This window comes from Ranitomeya variabilis, chromosome 2 (genome assembly GCF_051348905.1).
Source record: "Ranitomeya variabilis isolate aRanVar5 chromosome 2, aRanVar5.hap1, whole genome shotgun sequence".
Taxonomy (NCBI): Eukaryota; Metazoa; Chordata; class Amphibia; order Anura; family Dendrobatidae; genus Ranitomeya; species Ranitomeya variabilis.
Window position 1 is genome coordinate 3961039 of NC_135233.1, and position 18691 is coordinate 3979729.

The 18691-nt window shown below is 48.7% G+C and overlaps 1 protein-coding gene across 2 annotated transcripts in view; it reads left to right on the plus strand.

Moving 5' to 3' along the window:
• Positions 1-15090, plus strand: part of KLHDC3 (kelch domain containing 3) — a 51094-nt gene extending 36004 nt beyond the window's left edge. The window contains exons 2-12 of one of the 2 annotated variants that reach the window (XM_077281864.1): positions 4987-5107; positions 6609-6816; positions 7039-7203; positions 7273-7388; positions 9136-9207; positions 9651-9864; positions 11625-11711; positions 11784-11892; positions 14120-14193; positions 14617-14695; positions 14777-15090. In XM_077281864.1, coding sequence (XP_077137979.1) covers positions 6663-6816; positions 7039-7203; positions 7273-7388; positions 9136-9207; positions 9651-9864; positions 11625-11711; positions 11784-11892; positions 14120-14193; positions 14617-14695; positions 14777-14843 — 1137 coding nt within the window. In that variant the 5' untranslated portion in view covers positions 4987-5107; positions 6609-6662 and the 3' untranslated portion in view covers positions 14844-15090. The remainder of the gene's footprint in view (positions 1-4986; positions 5108-6608; positions 6817-7038; positions 7204-7272; positions 7389-9135; positions 9208-9650; positions 9865-11624; positions 11712-11783; positions 11893-14119; positions 14194-14616; positions 14696-14776) is intronic. The other variant, XM_077281863.1, reaches the window with a different exon arrangement.
• The last annotated feature ends 3601 nt before the right edge of the window (positions 15091-18691 follow it).

Sequence of the window (18691 nt, forward strand, 5' to 3'; positions counted from 1 at the left end):
GCTGACCTCCAGAGAAGCAGTAGGGAGATGGGAGAAAGTTCCACAAAGTCACCTATCACTGCAGCCTCCACCAGTCAGGCCTTTATGGCAGAGTGGCCCGACAGGAGCCTCTCCTTAGTGCAAGACATATAAAAGCCGCATAGAGTTTGCTAAAAAACACATGAAGGACTCCCAGACTATGAGAAATAAGATTCTCTGGTCTGATGAGATGAAGATAGACCTTTTTGGTGTTAAGTCTAAGCAATATGTGTGGAGAAAACCAGGCACTGCTCATCACCTGCCCAATACAATCCCAACAGTGAAACATGGTGGTGGCTGCATCATGCTATGGGTGTTTTTCAGCTGCAGGGACAGGACGACTGGTTGCCTTTGAAGGAAACATGAATGCGGCCAAGTACAGAGAGATCCTGGATGAAAACCTCTTCCAGAATGCTCTGGACCTCAGACTTGGCCGAAGGTTCACGATCCAACAAGACAATGACCCTAAGCACACAGCTAAAATAACAAAGGAGCGGCTTCAGAACAACTCTGTGACCATTCCTGACCGGCCCAGCCAGAGCCCTGACCTAAACCCAATGGAGCATCTCTGGAGAGACCTGAAAATGACTGTTCACCATCCAACCTGACGGAACTGGAGATGATCTGCAAGGAAGAATGGAAGAGGATCCCCAAATCCAGGGGTGAAAAACTTGTTGCATCATTCCCAAGAAGACTCATGGCTGCACTAGATCAAAAGGGGCTTCTACTCAATACTGAGCGAAGGGGTTGAAGACTTATGGCCATGGGATAGTTCAGTTTTTCTTTTCTAATAAATTTGCAAAAATTACTACATTTCTGTTTTTTTCAGTCAAGATGGGGTGTAGAGTGTACATTAATGAGGAAAAATGAACTTTACTGAATTTACCAAATGGCTGCAATGAAACAAAGAGTGAAAAATGTAAAGGGGTCTGAATATTTTCCGTACCCACTGTATGTGCTTAGATCTAAGGCCATGTTCACACTTTGCGGTTTTTACCGCGGATCCGCGGCGATTTTGATGCTGCGGGTCCGCAGCAGTTTCCATAGCGTTTACATTAACATGTAAACCATATGGAAACCGCAAACCGCAGTGCACATGCTGCGGGAAAAAGCGCGCAGAAACGCAGCGGTTTACATTCCGCAGCATGTCACTTCTTTGTGCAAAATCGCAGCGATTCTGCACCCATAGAAATGCATTGTTCCGCTTACTTCCCGCATGGGGCTGTGCCCACAATGCGGGAAGTAAGCGGATAATGTGCGGCTGCTACCCGGGGTGGAGGAGAGGAGACTCTCCTCCAGGCCCTGGGAAGCATAAATAGTGTAAAAAAAAAAGAATTAAAATAAAAAATGCTATACTCGCCTCTCAGCGCTGCACGCGGCCGTCCGGTCTGGGTTGCTGTGCGAGCAGGACCTGCGGTGACGTCGCGGTCACATGACCGTGACGTCACGAAGGTCCTTCTCGGCACAGCATCTTTGGAACCGGAGCGCCGCGTGCAGCGCTGAGGAGATCCGGACATCAGAGGTTGAGTATAGCCAATTTTTATTATTTTTTACATTACTATTGATGCTGCATATTGCTGCATATGCAGCATCAAAAGTATAGGAGTAATCCCGCAGCGGAAACCGAGGAACAAACCGCGATAAATCTGCAGGGATAACCGCAGCGGTTTTACCCTGCAGATTTATCAAATCCGCTGTGGGAGAACCCGCAGAGGACCCCGCAAAATGTGAACATGGCCTAACACAAATTTTTCTTGTTAGTAAATAATCAACTAAAGACAGCAGGAGACAATAAACTACAGAGACCACAAACAGACTTGCAGATCGACATGGATCATAAACTGTTAGGCCATGTGCACACGTTCAGTATTTTTCGCGTTCTTTTCGCGTTTTTTCGCTATAAAAACATGATAAAAACGCGAAAAAAACGCTTACATATGCCTCCTATTATTTACAGTGTATTCCACATTTCTTGTGCAAATGTAGCCTTTTTTTCCGTGAAAAAATCGCATTGCGGAAAAAAAAGCAACATGTTCATTAAAATGCGGAATTGCGGGGATTCCGTACACCTAGGAGTGCATTGATCTGTATACTTTCCGCACGGGGCTGTGCACACCATGCGGGAAGTAAGCAGATTATGTGCGGTTGGTACCCAGGGTGGAGCAGAGGAGACTCTCCTCCACGGACTGGGCACCATATAATTGGTCAAAAAAAAAGAATTAAAATAAAAAAAAGTCCTATACTCACCCTCTGATGGCCCCCGAAGTGTTCCCGCCTCTCCGGTGCATGCTTTCTCTTCCGTTCCTATAGATGGTGTGGTTCAGGACCTGTGATGACGTCGCTGTCTTGTGATTGGTCACGTGACCACTCACGCGACCAATCACAAGCCGCGACGTCATCGAAGGTCCTGAACCACACCGGCATCTATAGGAACGGACGCCGCTGAGGATATCGGCTGTCTGCAGGTGAGTATAACCATTTTTTTTTTTTTTTATTACTTTTAAACATTCTATCTTTTACTATTGATGCTGCATAAGCTGCATCTATAGTAAAAAGTTGGTCACACTTGTCAAACGCTATGTTTGACAAGTGTGACCAACCTGTCAGTCAGTTTTCCAAGCGATGCCACAGATCGCTTGGAAAACTTTAGCATTCTGCAAGCTAATTACGCTTGCAGAATGCTAAAAAAAACGCAAAAAAAAAATGCAGATTTCTTGCAGAAAATTTCCGGTTTTCTTCAGGAAAGTTCTGCAAGAAATCCGGACGTGTGCACATACCCTTAGAGTGGTGACCTTACAGCATCAAGTAGTAAACATGGTGAATGACATGTATGTACCAATGAGTAGCAGAGCTTTACAGTCATGGTAGTGGAATGGAGGCTTCCCAAGGGTTAACACACAGTAGATGAGATAAATATATATACCTATGTGGTTTGTTGTCTTTTCTGTGTTCCCTCTCTGGAGTCTGTTGGAGAGGGTCTTCTGTCCGATCATAATAATAGTAATAATAATAATCATTTTTATTTATATAGCGCCAACATATTCTGCAGCACTTTACAATTACGCGGGGACATGTACAGACAATAAATTCGGTACGGGTTAAGACAATTTAAACAGTGACATTAGGGGTGAGGTCCCTGCTCGCAAGCTTACAATCTACAAGGAAATGGGGGGACACAATAGGTGAACAGTGCTCGTTATTTCAGGTCTGGCAATTATAATAAATAGGGATTTTCATATAAAGCTGCATGATTCGGTCATCAGCCCGTGTGTTTAAGTGCAATAGTCAAGTAACAAGTGCAGTTATCATGTGCATGGAGGGTGTGGAGACAGATGAATAGTAGGGTGCAGATTCAGAATAATATTTGGAAGGTGGGAACAGGGCAAAGTCAGTTTACTGAGTAGTTGATTTGGTAGGCTTGTTTGAAGAGATGGGTTTTCAAAGCGCGCTTGAGTAGGTCGGGGCTAGGTATCAGTCTGATCGTCTGGGGAAGTGCATTCCAGAGAGCTGGCGCAGCACGAGAGAAGTCTTGGAGACGGAGGTGCGAGGTTCGGATTACAGGGGATGCTAGTCTTAAGGTACCTTCACACGAAGCGACACTGCAGCAATAGCGACAACGATGCCGATCGCTGCAGCGTCGCTGTTTGGTCGCTGGAGAGCTGTCACACAGACCGCTCTCCAGCGACCAACGATGCCGAGGTCCCCGGGTAACCAGGGTAAACATCGGGTTGCTAAGCGCAGGGCCGCGCTTAGTAACCCGATGTTTACTCTGGTTACCAGCGTAAAAGTAAAAATAACAAACAGTACATACTCACCTGCGCGTCCCCCGGCGTCCGCTTCCTGCACTGACTGAGCGCCGGCCCAAACAGCAGAGCGGTGACGTCACCGCTGTGCTTTTACTTTCACTTTCACAGTCAGAGCAGGAAGCGGCCGGCGGGGGACGCGCAGGTGAGTATGTACTGTTTGTTTTTTTTACTTTTACGCTGGTAACCAGGGTAAACATCGGGTTATTAAGCGCGGCCCTGCGCTTAGCAACCCGATATTTACCCTGGTTACCAGCGTAAAACATCGCTGGTATCGTTGCTTTTGCTGTCAAACATGACGATACACGGCGATCTGACGACCAAATAAAGTTCTGAACTTTATTCAACGACCAGCGATATCACAGCAGGATCCTGATCGCTGCTGCGTGTCAAACACAACGATATCGCTAGCCAGGACGCTGCAACGTCACGGATCGTTGTCGTTCTCGTTGTAAAGTCGTTTCGTGTGAAGGTACCTTTAGGTCATTTGTAGAACGGAGGGCACGTGTAGGGCGATAGACAGAGATGAGAGAAGAGATATAAGGCGGTGCAGAACTGTGGAGAGCTTTGTGGGTGAGAGAGATGAGATTATACTGGACCCTGTAGCGAATGGGTAGCCAGTGTAATGACTGGCACAAGCTGGAGGCATCGGTGAAGCGGCTGGACAGAAATATAACTCTGGCTGCTGCATTTAAGATGGATTGGAGAGGAGAAAGTTTGGTAAGAGGGAGACCGATCAGAAGAGAGTTGCAGTAGTCCAGATGAGAATGAATAAGAGCGAAAGTAAGATTCTTGGCAGTTTCAACGGTGAGAAAGGGTCGGATTCTGGAGATGTTTTTAAGATGCAGGTGACAAGAGCGAGTCAGTGATCAAGAATATGACCCCAAGACAGCGGGCATGCTGCTTGGGAGTTATGGTTGAACCCTCCAGGGTAATTTCGATGTTGGGAAGAGTGAGGTTAGTAGAAGGGAGAAACACAAGAAGTTCCGTTTTGGAGAGATTTAGTTTCAGTTAGAGGGAGGACATGATGTTAGAGACAGCAGACAGACAATCCTTGGTATTTTTAATTAGGGTAGGGGTGATGTCCGGGGAAGAAGTGTATAATTGGGTGTCATCAGCATAAAGAGCATGAGGAACCCAAATCTACTGATTGTTTGTCCAATAGGGGCCGTGTATAGAGCGAAGAGGAGGGGGCCTAGGACTGAGCCCTGCGGAACCCCGATAGTAAGGGGACGAGGAGAGGAAGAGGAGGCGGCAAAGGATACGGTGAAGGAGCGGTCAGAGAGGTAGGAAGAGAACCAGGAGAGGGCTGTGTCCTTGAGGCCTATGGAGCGGAGCATAGTGAGAAGGATCTGGTGATCCACAGTGTCAAATGCGGCAGAGAGATCCAGGAGAATCACCAGAGAGCAATGACCTTTGGATTTAGCTGTTATTAGATCATTAGAGACTTTAGTGAGGGCAGTTTCAGTGGAGTGTTAAGAGCGGAAACCAGATTGTAAGGGGTCGAGAAGAGAGTTATCCGAGAGATAGCGGATTAGACGGGAGTGGACCAAGCGTTCCAGGAGTTTAGAGATGAAGGAAAGGTTAGATACAGGTCTGTAGTTAGCAGTGCAGTTCTGGTCCAGGGATGGCTTTTTAAGTAAAGGGGTTATGATGGCATGTTTAAATGAGGAGGGAAAGATACCTGAAGAAAGAGAAAGGTTAAATATTTTAGTCAGGTGAGTGGTGACCACTGGTGAGAGAGACTGCAGGAGATGTGAAGGAATGGGGTCACTGTTGCAGGTTGTAGGCCAAGCAGAAGCGAGGAGCTTGGAAACTTCTTCTCAAACAGGCTCAAAGATGTCTAGTGAGCTTGAGGTGCGGCAGGGAAGGGGATCCAGGCACTGAGGAGATTGGGCTGAGATATCCTGATGGATGTGGTTGATTTTTTTCTAGGAAATAAGTGGCCAGATCCTCACCACTGAGATTGGTGATGGGGGCCTGTACTTTAGGTTTCAGGAGGGAGTTTAAGGTTTCAAAAAGTCATTTTGGGTTGTTGGATTGTGAGGTGATGAGGGTGCTGAAGTAGGATTGTTTGGCCATATAACAGGCAGATTTATAGGTTTTGAGCATGAAGTCTTCTGCTAAGAGAGATTTTCTCCACTGCCGCTCTGCACACCTTGAGCAACGTTGAAGAAAGCGTGTTTGCATAGTGTGCCAGGGCTGCCGTTGTCTGTGTCCGGTTTTTCTGCGTGTAGAAGGTGCTGCTTCATCTAGGGCATTCTTCAGTGTATTATTGAAGTGTGACAATGCTAAGTCTGGACAGGAGAGGGAGGTGATGGGGGCTAAAGATGTGTGGAGACTGTCCATAAGCTGCTGGGTGTTAATGGTACGTGTATTCCGATAAGTGTGGTAAGTGGGGTTGTCCTGGGTGAGGAGACAATTCTTGACAGAGAAGGAAAGAAGGTTGTGGTCCGAGAGTGGGAGAGGGGAGTTAGTAAAGTCGTGCAGCGATCCGGGGCGGGAGAAAACCAGGTCCAGAGTCATGGCAGTGATCTAGTGGTTGTCGGTCCTCACACCTGTAATAATACTGTAATCTCCCTCTCCTCAGAATTGTGGACCCCACAGTTTCCCCCTTCCCATTGATGGACTCTGGTGTTGGGAGATTTCTGATGTTGTCTTGCTGGATATTAAACCACCTCCGCATTCCTCCTGTTCATTCCATGGGATTTTCTGAAATTTGGGTCTGATCCTGAGCTGGTCACCCCCCCCCCTGGCCCCTGTAACTTTGTGCTTCTCTTCCCGCAGGCTCTGGTGCAGTGACACCTCTGCCTCTCTTGTGCCTCGGCATGCATTGGGGGCATGCCTCGATGGACGGTGCACTTAGAGGGGGGACCACGACGGGTGAATCATGCAGCGGTGGCTGTGGGACATCGAGTCTTCTCCTTTGGTGGTTACTGCTCTGGAGAGGACTACGAGACTCTCCGGCAGATCGATGTGCATGTCTTCAATGCTGGTAAGAGGGAGTGTAAGCAGCTTGGGAGGTGGAGGTTGCAGGTGCGGTAACTGTGTCATTGGGTGGGTTCCACTATGGGCACCCAACAGGAATGGGTGTGGGAGGCTCCTCTGGTGGCATCCGACGGGAGGGGGTTTGAGAGTTTTGTCTGGGGGAACCTGATGTATGGGTCCACCTTCCAATGCGCTTGAGGCCACAGACATCTGGTCTCTCTTCTTACAGTGTCTCTCCGCTGGCGGAAGCTTCCACTGGCCGGATGTTTCCCGTCCAAGGTCCCTTACATGAGATATGGACACACGGCTGTTCTCGTCGATGATCTTATCTACATCTGGGGGGGCCGTAACGACACTGAGGGGGCCTGCAATGTCCTCTACACCTTCCACACAGGTGACAGACCCTCCTCCCAAAACATCCCCGACCCCCACTGCCTATTCCTGACACTCAGTCTTGTTACAGGCTCAGAGCAGTGGACGACTCCCTCTGTGAGTGGTCACATCCCTGGGGCCCGGGACGGTCACTCTGCCTGCGTGCTGGACAGGACCATGTATATCTTTGGGGGATTTGAGCAGCTGGTGAGACATCTGTTGTGTATTGAGGGGGGTTCTCCTAGCTTCTAGAGAAGGACTCATAGGGTTGCCCATCCCCTGTCTCGCCCACATTATTGATTGTCACTGTGGTCAGGCAGCGGCTCTGAGAATTGCATGTCCTATGTTGCATTACGCTGACTTAACACAGCCAGTCTTGGGCTGTCTCCCGGTGATGGGCACCTTCTGATTACAGGAAAGTAATAATTCTGGAAGTTTACATCTGTGGATGAAGGCAAGTGTAATGTAGCCATGAACTGGAGGAATAAGGGTGCACCAGGCTGTAAACCAAATATTAAATATAGAGAAAGGGTGCAGTGCCTAGTCCAATAATGTATAGAGTAACAAAACGAAGAAGAAAGAATTGGACTAAAACAGGCATGCACAACCATGAAGTATGGAAAAATATAGGAAACCTTTTTATTCAACACCACAACAGTTATCATAAAAACATTTAAAACAAGTGCATACACAACACCCCTATGTAACTGCAATAGTCATATGAATGTACACAAGGAACAGTATATATGATAAATTACAAAGACATGCTCCACCAAATCGACCGTTGGACCTAGCGCCGCCTGATGACCCATATAAACAGCATGGCTACATAGGACTTATACAGTGAGCCTAATGATGAGCCAGAAGAAGAAAGAGAGGTAATGCAATGCTACCTATACTGAAACCCTCAGTTACCAGTTGGAAAGAGGGAAAGGCGCCTGCATGAAAAGGTAACTACAACGCTGACTACCCGGTGCTCCTGTATATATGAAAGGCCAAAATTGCCATGAATACTCAACTGGATCAGGACTGGAGCAAGCCGTGGCCACAAAGTGGCTGAGTAGAAAAAGTCAGGTGGAGACACATGTCAGCAGGAATCGTAAAAATGAAGAGGGGGTGTGTAAGAAGAGAACCCCACGCGTATCGCCGCCGCCGCGTTTACGCCTCCCTGTCCCAGACGGCACACCGGTAAGCACTCAGGGCTTTCTTTAGACTTATATAAAATTGAGGTTGTTCAACATCATACCCACTTCCCCTGACGAAGCCGCTGTGGTGGCAATACGCGTGGGGTTCTCTTCTTACACACCCCCTCTTCATTTTTACGATTCCTGCTGACATGTGTCTCCACCTGACTTTTTCTACTCAGCCACTTTGTGGCCACGGCTTGCTCCAGTCCTGATCCAGTTGAGTATTCATGGCAATTTTGGCCTTTCATATATACAGGAGCACCGGGTAGTCAGCGTTGTAGTTACCTTTTCATGCAGGCGCCTTTCCCTCTTTCCAACTGGTAACTGAGGGTTTCAGTATAGGTAGCATTGCATTACCTCTCTTTCTTCTTCTGGCTCATCATTAGGCTCACTGTATAAGTCCTATGTAGCCATGCTGTTTATATGGGTCATCAGGCGGCGCTAGGTCCAACGGTCGATTTGGTGGAGCATGTCTTTGTAATTTATCATATATACTGTTCCTTGTGTACATTCATATGACTATTGCAGTTACATAGGGGTGTTGTGTATGCACTTGTTTTAAATGTTTTTATGATAACTGTTGTGGTGTTGAATAAAAAGGTTTCCTATATTTTTCCATACTTCATGGTTCTGCATGCCTGTTTTAGTCCAATTCTTTCTTCTTCGTTTTGTTAATGTAGCCATGAGACTCAGGGAAGGCTGCTTGTCTCCTCCACAGGACATGGTGGTCAGGACTGATCTCTGAAGTCTTCTGCTTTTCTTCACAGGCTGACTGCTTCTCCGATGAGATTCACAAACTGGACACCAAATCCATGATCTGGTCTCTGGTGAGAGCCAAGGTGAGAACCCTGCCATTGTTGCCTTATACCAAGCAGGTGTTAGGGTGGAGGGGGAGGAAGGACTTGGACAGCAGGGAAGGGGAAGGCGGCGGGGCCCGGAGGAGGGGGAGGCAGCGTCACAAGAACGGTGGGGCCTGGAGGAGGGGAGGCAGCGTCACAAGAACGGTGGGGCCTGGAGGAGGGGAGGCGGTGGCACAAGCATGGCAGGGCCTGGAGTAGGGGGAGGTGGCAGCGGCACTAGGACTGTGGGGCCCAGAGGAGGCGGCGGCACCAGGACGGTGGTACCAGAGAAGGAAGGGGTGACGAGACTAGAACTGCCCCTACCAGTGCCTATGTATGGGGAGACGAGGCGGACCATAGTCCGATGTGCTTGGTAGTTAAGGCTCCGTCATGCTTTTTGTTATACAAATCTGTAGTGATGCCTTCATCTTATTTGCCCACAGGGTGTGCCAGCTCGCTGGAGAGATTTCCACTCTGCCACAGTCATCGGGAGTAAAATGTTTGTGTTTGGCGGCCGCGCAGATCGGTCTGGTCAACACCACTCAAACAATGAAATCTACTGTAACCGAATCCGAGCGTTTGACTTACTAACAGAGACCTGGCTGGATGCCCCACAATGCTCGCCCCCACCCGAGGGGAGGCGCAGCCACTCTGCATGTGAGAGTATGGTATATGGAGGGGGGTCAGTGAGGGTGTGGTGTATGGTGGTCTGGGGGGTATGTGATGTTTATGGTGGGCTGGGTGTATGCTGTGTTATATGGGCTGGGAGGTAACAGAGGGTACATGTATATAGTGGGGCATGCGAGGGTGCGTTGTATAGTGGAGGGGGGGCACGGGAGGGTGCGGTGTATAGTGGAGAGGGGGCACGCGAGGGTGCGTTGTATAGTGGAGGGGGGGCAAGCGAAGGGTGCGTTGTATAGTGGAGGGGGGGCACGCGAGGGTGCGTTGTATAGTGGAGGGGGGGCATGGGAGGGTGCGGTGTATAGTGGAGGGGAGGCACACGAAGGGTGCGTTGTATAGTGGAGGGGGGGCACGCGAAGGGTGCGTTGTATAGTGGAGGAGGGGCACGCGAAGGGTGCGTTGTATAGTGGAGGGGGGGCACGCGAGGGTGCGTTGTATAGTGGAGTGGGGGCACGCGAGGGTGCGTTGTATAGTGGAGTGGGGGCACGCGAGGGTGCGTTGTATAGTAGAGGGGGGCACGCGAAGGGTGCGTTGTATAGTGGAGGAGGGGCACGCGAAGGGTGCGTTGTATAGTGGAGGAGGGGCACGCGAAGGGTGCGTTGTATAGTGGAGGGGGGGCACGCGAGGGTGCGTTGTATAGTGGAGTGGGGGCACGCGAGGGTGCGTTGTATAGTAGAGGGGGGCACGCAAGGGTGCGTTGTATAGTGGAGGGGGGCACGCGAGGGTGCGTTGTATAGTAGAGGGGGGGCACGCGAGGGTGCGGTGTATAGTGGAGTGGTGGCACGCGAGGGTGCGTTCTATAGTAGAGGGGGGCACGCGAGGGTGCGGTGTATAGTGGAGTGGGGCACGCGAGGGTGCGGTGTATAGTGGAGTGGGGCACGCGAGGGTGTGGTGTATAGTGGAGGGGGGGCACACGAGGGTGTGGTGTATAGTGGAGTGGGGCACGTAAAGGTGCGGTGTATAGTGGAGTAGGACACGTGAGGGTGGTGCGTCGTATAGTGGAGGGGGGCACACGAGGGTGTAGTGTATAGTGGAGTGGGGCACACGACGGTGCGTTGTATAGTGGAGGGGGCACGCGAGGGTGCGGTGTATAGTGGAGCACGCGAGGGTGCGGTGTATAGTGGAGCACGCGAGGGTGCGGTGTATAGTGGAGGGGGCACGCGAGGGTGCGGTGTATAGTGGAGCACGCGAGGGTGCGGTGTATAGTGGAGCACGCGAGGGTGCGGTGTATAGTGGAAGGGGCACGCGAGGGTGCGGTGTATAGTGGAGCACGCGAGGGTGCAGTCTATAGTGGAGAGGGGCATGCGAGGGTGTGTCGTATAATGGAGGGGGGGGCACGTGAGGGTGCGGTGTATATGGTGGGCTAGGGGGTACAGGCGACCACTTATTGCTGGGGTCAACTGACATGCATATGACCTGTATTGCTGCCTCCATATTCTGTTGTAACATCTAAAGCTGCCGTCACCTACTGATTGAGCAACTGCTGCAGATTGTAGGCTGTGGACTGTGGATAGGTTACAGTCGGCCAAGAATGCAGTGTAGAAGACACGTGCTCTGGGGGTCACTGGGGTTTTAATGGAGCGCTGCTCTGGGGGTCATTGGGGTTTTGTCGGAGTGTGGATCTGTGGGTTGCTGGGGTCTCGGTGGAGCCCGGCTCTGTGGGGTCTCGGTGAGGTGCAGCTCTGGGGGTCGCTGGAGTATCAGTGGTTGCAGCCAGTAACGCGGCTATCTTGCAGTCACCTACCGGGGGGAGCTGTATGTGTTTGGTGGCTACAACGCGCGGCTGAACCGTCACTTTCAGGACCTGTGGAGGTACACACCAGGTAGGTGCTGAGTGCTGACTATCCTGCTGTCGGGACCCCGTGTTTCCATCATTATGGTCTCTCTCTTCTTAGAGGCCGGCCGTTGGCAACGTGTGGAGGTGCAAGGAAAAGGCCCCTGCGCTCGGCGGCGGCAATGCTGCTGCATCGTGGGAGACAAAATCCTGCTGTTTGGAGGCACCAGGTAAAGGAGGCCGAGCTTGAGGAGTCTCTTAGGTACCAAGATATTCGTACACAAGGAGGGGATTGCGAGAGGGCCTTTGTGGGGGGATCAGTGGTGAGAATTGGGGGACGAGAGTGACTGGAGTGGACGTAATGAACATTTTATTATATTCCTACTGCAGTCCGAGCGAGAGACCAGGATGGATGAACACAGAACTTAATCACTTGTTATAACGGAAAAAAGAAATGTATATCAAATGGAAAGAGGGGGCATATCTAAACAAGAATATCATGCTGTCTGTGGGGAATGCAGGGCAAGAGTTAGAAGAGCTAAAGCCAGAAATGAAGTGAGGCTTGTGAGGGAGACCAAAAGCGGCAAAAAAGGATTTTAGGGGTATGTCAAAAGCAAGAGAAAAGTCAAAGATGCTATAGGATTTTTACAGGATGAAACGGGTGAAGTAGTCAAAAATGATGTTGAGAAGCCGAACTTTAAAATTCCTATTTTGCATCCATGTTCTCTAAGAAAGCAAATGTAACATCAACTGATCTTCACGGGGCCACCGAAGGAATAAAAATCCATACTATCCATAAACAGAGAGATGAGGGAACTCTGAGCTAATTTACATGAATTTACATCTCCTGGTCCAGATGAATTACATCCCAGGGTACTGAAAGAGTTAGCAGAGGAAATTGCAAAACCACTAGCCAGAATCTTTGAAAAATCCTGGAAAACAGGAGAAGTCCCAGAAGATTGGAAAAGGGCAAATGTCCTTATCTTCAAAAAAGGAAAGAAGATGGAGCCAGAAATATGCAAGACAGTGAGCCTTACTTCTATACCAGAAATGATCTTTGAACAAATTTGTTACACACCATGTATGTAAGTACTTGGATAAGAATACAGTAATTTACCAGAGCCAGCATGGGTTTGTAGCAAACAAGTCATGTCTGACAAATCTAATTTCCTTCTATGATGTAATCACTGACTGGGTGGATCAGGGAAATGCGGTAGATATAATATATCTCGACTTCAGCAAAGCATTTAATAAAGCATCTCATACTATTAAAAAAATGACCAAGTATGGGATTGACAACGCTACAGTTTGGTGGATAAATAAGTGGATCAGTGATCATACTCTAATAAATGGTTGCACATCCAATTAGAAAAGTGTTTCAAGTGGGGTACCACAAGGCTCTGTCCTGGAGCCAGTGGTGTTAAACATTTTTATAAATGATCTAGATAAGGGAACCGAATGTAAAGTAATCAAATTTGCAGACGATGCAAATTCTAGGGGGGATAGCAAACACTAAAGAAGATAGATGATTCAGAAGGATCTAGGTAAGTGTCAGCAATGGGCAGTGACTATTAGAATGGTATTTAACAGGGAGAAATGCAAGATTCTACATCTGGCCAAAAAAGACGAAAATTACAGAATGGGAGGAACAGAACTAAGCAACAGCACGTGTGACAAAGACTTGGGTATACTAATAGATCACAGACTGCACGAGTCAACAGTGTGATGCAGCAGCAAAAAAGGCAAACACAGTTCTAGGATGTATAAAGAGAAGCATAGAGTCTATATCACGTGAAGTAATTATCCCCCTCTACTCCTCCTTGATCAGGCCTCGTCTGGAATACTGGGTCCAGTTCTGGGCACATTTACAAAAAAAAAAGACATTGAAAAACTGGAGCAAGTTCAGAGTAGAGCTACCAGGATGGTGAGCGGACTGCAAAGTATGTCCTACGAGGAACGGTTAAAGCATCTGGGAATGTTTAGCTGCAAAAAAGAAGAATAAGAGGAGACCTAATAGCTGTCTACAAATATCTGAAGGGCTGTCACAGTGTAGAGGGATCATCATTATTCTCATTTGCACATGGAAACACGAGACGCAATGGGATGAAACTGAAAGGGAGAAGATACAGATTAGATATTAGAAAAATGTTTGACAGTGAGGATGATCAATGAGTGGGACAGGCGGCCACGAGCAGTGGTGAGTTGTCCTTCAGTGGAAGTCTTCAGAGGCTGGACAGACATCTGTCTGAGATGGTTTGTGAATCCTGCATTGAGCAGGGGGTTGGACAAGACGACCCTGGGGGTCCCTTCCAACTCTAGCAAGAAAAAATATATCTATATTCTTACACAAGGAGGGGATTGTGAGAGAGGCTTTGGGGGGGTGGGAGTGGTTAGAACTGGAGGGACGGGAGTGACTGGAGGGGACGTAATGAACATTTTATTATATTCCTCCTGCAGTCCGTCCCAGGACCAGAACCTCCAGGACGAGTTCTACCTGATGGATCACTCCGACCTCTACATCCTAGACTTCAGTAAGTTGTGGGGGAAGCGAGGGTCTGGGGCATTGTAGGTGGAGGTTGTGAAGGGTCTGTGCCATTGTAGGTGGAGGTTGTGAAGGGTCTGTGCCATTGTAGGTGGAGGTTGTGAAGGGTCTGTGCCATTGTAGGGGGAGGCTGTGGTATTGTAGGTAGGGGGTTGGGATAGGCAGTGGGCTGCTGATGGAAGGTGGTTGGGCCTCCTTTCCTGTTGCCACTGCTTTGTCCTTGGTCGCATTGGTGGGTGGTGGATGTTCTTTTCCAGAGTTAGTAGTCCCGCTGCATCGTGGGAAGCTTCAGCCCTTTATTAACCCTAAGAGGGGAGGTGACACATTGGTGTACTGGGAATGTGCTCCTGCCGCTCTGGAGGCCAGCTGCTGCCACCCAGCCGGGGCCGCTCACGTCTTCTGTCGATTCCAGGTCCTAGTCTGAAGACGCTGTGTAAGCTGGCCGTGCTGCGGTACAGTCTGGACCAGTCCTGGCTGCCACACGACATCAGGTGCGGGTACTGGGGGGCTCTTAGGATGTGCGGACCCTCATATTTTCGGACTCATTAACCTCTTTGTTCTCTGCTTTGCAGGTGGGAGCTGTCAGCCATGACCACAAACAGCAACATCAGCCGCCCCCTGCTCTCATCTCACGGATAAGACTGCGCCGCACGGAGCGTCTCTGGTGTCGTCTCTGGTGTGTGCGCCGCATGAGAATCTTATTTCATAAAAAATTAAAAATTAATTATCAACACTCTGCTCCATCCTGCCATATGTGAAAATAGATGCAATCCACAATGCAGAACTCAGTGTTGAAATCGCTACTGAAAAACAGCAGAATAGTGAGTGCAGCTCTGGGGTATAATACAGGAGGTAACTCAGGATCAGTAATGTATGTACACAGTGACTGCACCAGCAGAATAGTGAGTGCAGCTCATCATAGGTTTATGGGCACACCAAGTACATACCATATGTACATTTACCCCTTTCTTTCCTTAGTGTTTCACTCATAGCTGCTTTACAGCCTTCAACACCATCTTGGTATATTGTCTTGTTAACTCGTGCTTGATCATGAGTTATATACGGAAACAATTATTGTCCTCACCACAGGTATTTGTTCCAGCGTTTTGAAGACTGAACCATAATCCATCGTTGGGAATGGGGTCGGAACGAGGGATTTCAGTCCTCCTCCTGGCGACCACATCTCCAACGTCTGAATCATACTCCCGCCACCACATTTGTACTTTAGGCCGTGTTATGTTAAACTGGAACCAGGGATTAGCAGTCCATCCGATTATAGCCAATGAGGCAGATATATCATGGGGCACATCTTTTCCCCAGAACCTAGATTGAGTCCATGTCTCATTGTGTATGCAGTGTGGGGTTAGTACCTGCCATGGCTCCAGAGGTAAGGCTAAATCTGGCATAGTCCTTGCAGATACTGGGCTGTGTGTGCAGATCCAAGTCTTTTGGTTTCTGCCCCTCCATGTCCTTTATAAGCAGAGCATGATGTCGAATAAGCTTGTTGTCCCAGTCAACATTTAAAAGGTTATCCTGTGTCTTTGTAAAGTGCAGTAATCCTGTCACTGCCAGCAAGGTGATTAGGAGAACAGTCATTCTGCTTGTAACAGGACCTTCTTGCAGTGACTGGCGTGGATCCAGGTGGGCTTTCCCTCGAGTTTTACTGAGGTGGATGTGGTCAGCTGGACTTGGAAGGGGCCATCAAATCATGGGTCCAGGCTCCTTCTCACGTGTCTGCGTATAACCACCCAATCACCCGGATTCAGCTGATGCACATCTGCACTTTCATTAGGATCTGGAATGGATGAAAACACATGTTTATGAATCACCCTAAGTCTTTCCTGCAAGGCCTGGACATAGGCTGTCATTGCACCGTGTTGCATTTGTAGCACCTGTGGGAAGTACAGACCAGTCTTTGGGGCACTACCAAACAGGATTTCAAAAGGGGACAAGCCTGTGTTTCTATTTGGAGTGTGTCTAACTGAAAAGAGTGCAAGAGACAAGCACTCTATCCCGCTCTTTCCTGTGTCTGCCATGGCCTCTGAATTTCCAGTTTAAGTGTCCCACTTAGTCTCTCCACTTTCCCACTACTTTGTGGCCTGTATGGTGCATGATATGCTTGCTGTACTCCCAGGGCCTGCATGACTTCCCCCATTATTTCTCCCGTGAAGTGTGTGCCCCTATTGCTCTCTATGGTTTCTGGACACCATACCTGCAGATCAGTTCTTTCATCAGTTTGTCTGCAGTCGCTTTAGCATTTGCACATTTTACCAGATAGGCTTCCGGCCAACCAGAGAAGAGATCCACACATACTAGGACATTTTTCACACACTCCTACCTTAGGTAGCTGTATGTAGTCAATCTGCAGTCTCTGAAACGGGTAGAGAGGCCTGGGTGTCGCTTTCTTAGGGATTTTTACTGTTTTTCCTGGGTTGTGCTGTGCACAGATGAGGCATGACTGTACGAGCTTTGTGGCTGCGTAACTGAAACCAGGAGCGATCCAGAAGGCATTTACTATGGCACACATGTGACTTTTGGAGGCGTGAGTGGGGCCATGTGTTGCTTGCGCCATTATTAGGAACAGGGATCTTGGTAGGCACAATTTATCCTTATTCTCCCATACTCCATTTGAGTTCAACTCAGCTCCTGCTCTCCCCCATTGTTCCTTCTCTGAGGGGGAGGCTTGTTGCTGGAGGGATTTCAGGACATCCAGGCTCAGTGTGGCTGGAATACGTTGACTCCCCGCCACAGTCCACTGCTCCCTAGGCCGCCGTGCTGCTACTTTAGCAGCCTCGTCCGCTCTTCTGTTGCCCTCCACCTCCACAGAATTACCTTTCGTGTGTGCTTTCACCTTGATGATGCCAACCTGGACTGGTAACATCAATGCCTCCATCAATTGTTTCACCAGTTCTGCATTTTTAATGGGCTTACCGGCTGATGTTAGGAATGCTCTGCTTCTCCAGATAGGACCATAATCATGGGCTATTCCCCATGCACAATTCGAATCCGTGTAAATATTAGCAACTTTACCTGCAGCAGCTCTACACGCCTCAGTGAGCGCCTTCAACTCTGCCTCCTGTGCCGACATGTGAGGAGGGAGTGGTTCAGCTCGGATTACCTCATGTGAGGATACTACTGCATGTCCAGTGTAGAATCGCCCATCCTGGTGGTATCTGGAGCCATCTACAAAAAAACTCAAAATCTGCATTAGAAACAGGTCTCTCATGAACATGTGTAAAACCCACTGTCTCCTGACTCATCAGTTCTATGCAGTCATGTTCATGCGTCATGTCAAAGTACTCTTCTTCACTTGCTAAGACTGTCACCAATTCCCCCTTTTCTGAATCCACAGGCAGGAGAGTGGCTGGATTCAGAACATTGCATCTTTTTAGGGTGACACATTCAGGAATCAGTAGAGCACATTCAAGTCTGAGTTGTCTAGCCATCGACAAGTGTTTTGGTTGAACTTGTACAAGAATGGCATGGATGTCATGCGGGGAATAAATTGTCAAAGGAAAAGTCAGCGTGATCTCACATGCTTTTCCTAGTAGTGCAGCTGCTCCTACTGCACGGACACACGTAGGAGACCCTCTGATCACTGGATCTAATTGTGCTGAGTAGTAAGCTATTGGTCTTTGTTTTTCTCCATGTTGTTGCGTCAGTACTGCGGTAGCATGTCCTCCCTGCTCTGTACAAAACAAGAAAAATGGCCGATCATAGTTGGGAATGCCTAGGGCCGGGGCTGACACAATGAGCAACTTCAGAGAATAGAAGGAATCAATTGCTTCTTGAGTGAGATTGTAGGGATCTGATGGCAAACAGTCATAAAGTGGTTGCATCATTTGTGAAGCAGACCTTATCCAAGGTCTACAGTAGGTCACCAAACCTAGGATAATACGTAAATGATGGTGTGACCTGGGTAAAGGGAGATTTTGTATTGCCTGTTTTCTGTCTTCAGTCAGGTGTCTTGTACCTTCAGCAATACAATGTCCTAAAAATGTCACCTTTTGTTTGTAATACTGTAATTTGTCACGTGAGACCTTGCAACCCTTCTCTGCCAAAAAACACAGCAAGGAAACAGTAGCTTCCTTGCAGGACATCTGGTCCGGGCAGCAGAGCAAGAGGTCATCCACGTACTGCAATAGTACAGTCTGTGGATGAGGTAGTTGTCACTGCTCAAGAATCCCTGCCATCGCTGTTGAATAGATGGTTGGGGAGTTCTTTCCCCCTTGTGGGAGGACCGTCCAACAGTATTGTTTACCTTCATGAGTGAAAGAGAAAAGGTACTGACAGTCAGAATGCAGCGGTACAGAGAAGAATGCATTTGCCAAATCAATAACTGTGAAACATTTTGATGTCGCTGGAATCTGTGACAGTAAGGTGTGTGGATTAGGGACAATTGAGGTCATACTCTCTGTAACCTCATTAATGGCCCGTAAGTCATGAACCATTCTGTAAGCACTAGGGGAACCCTTGGGTCCTTTTTT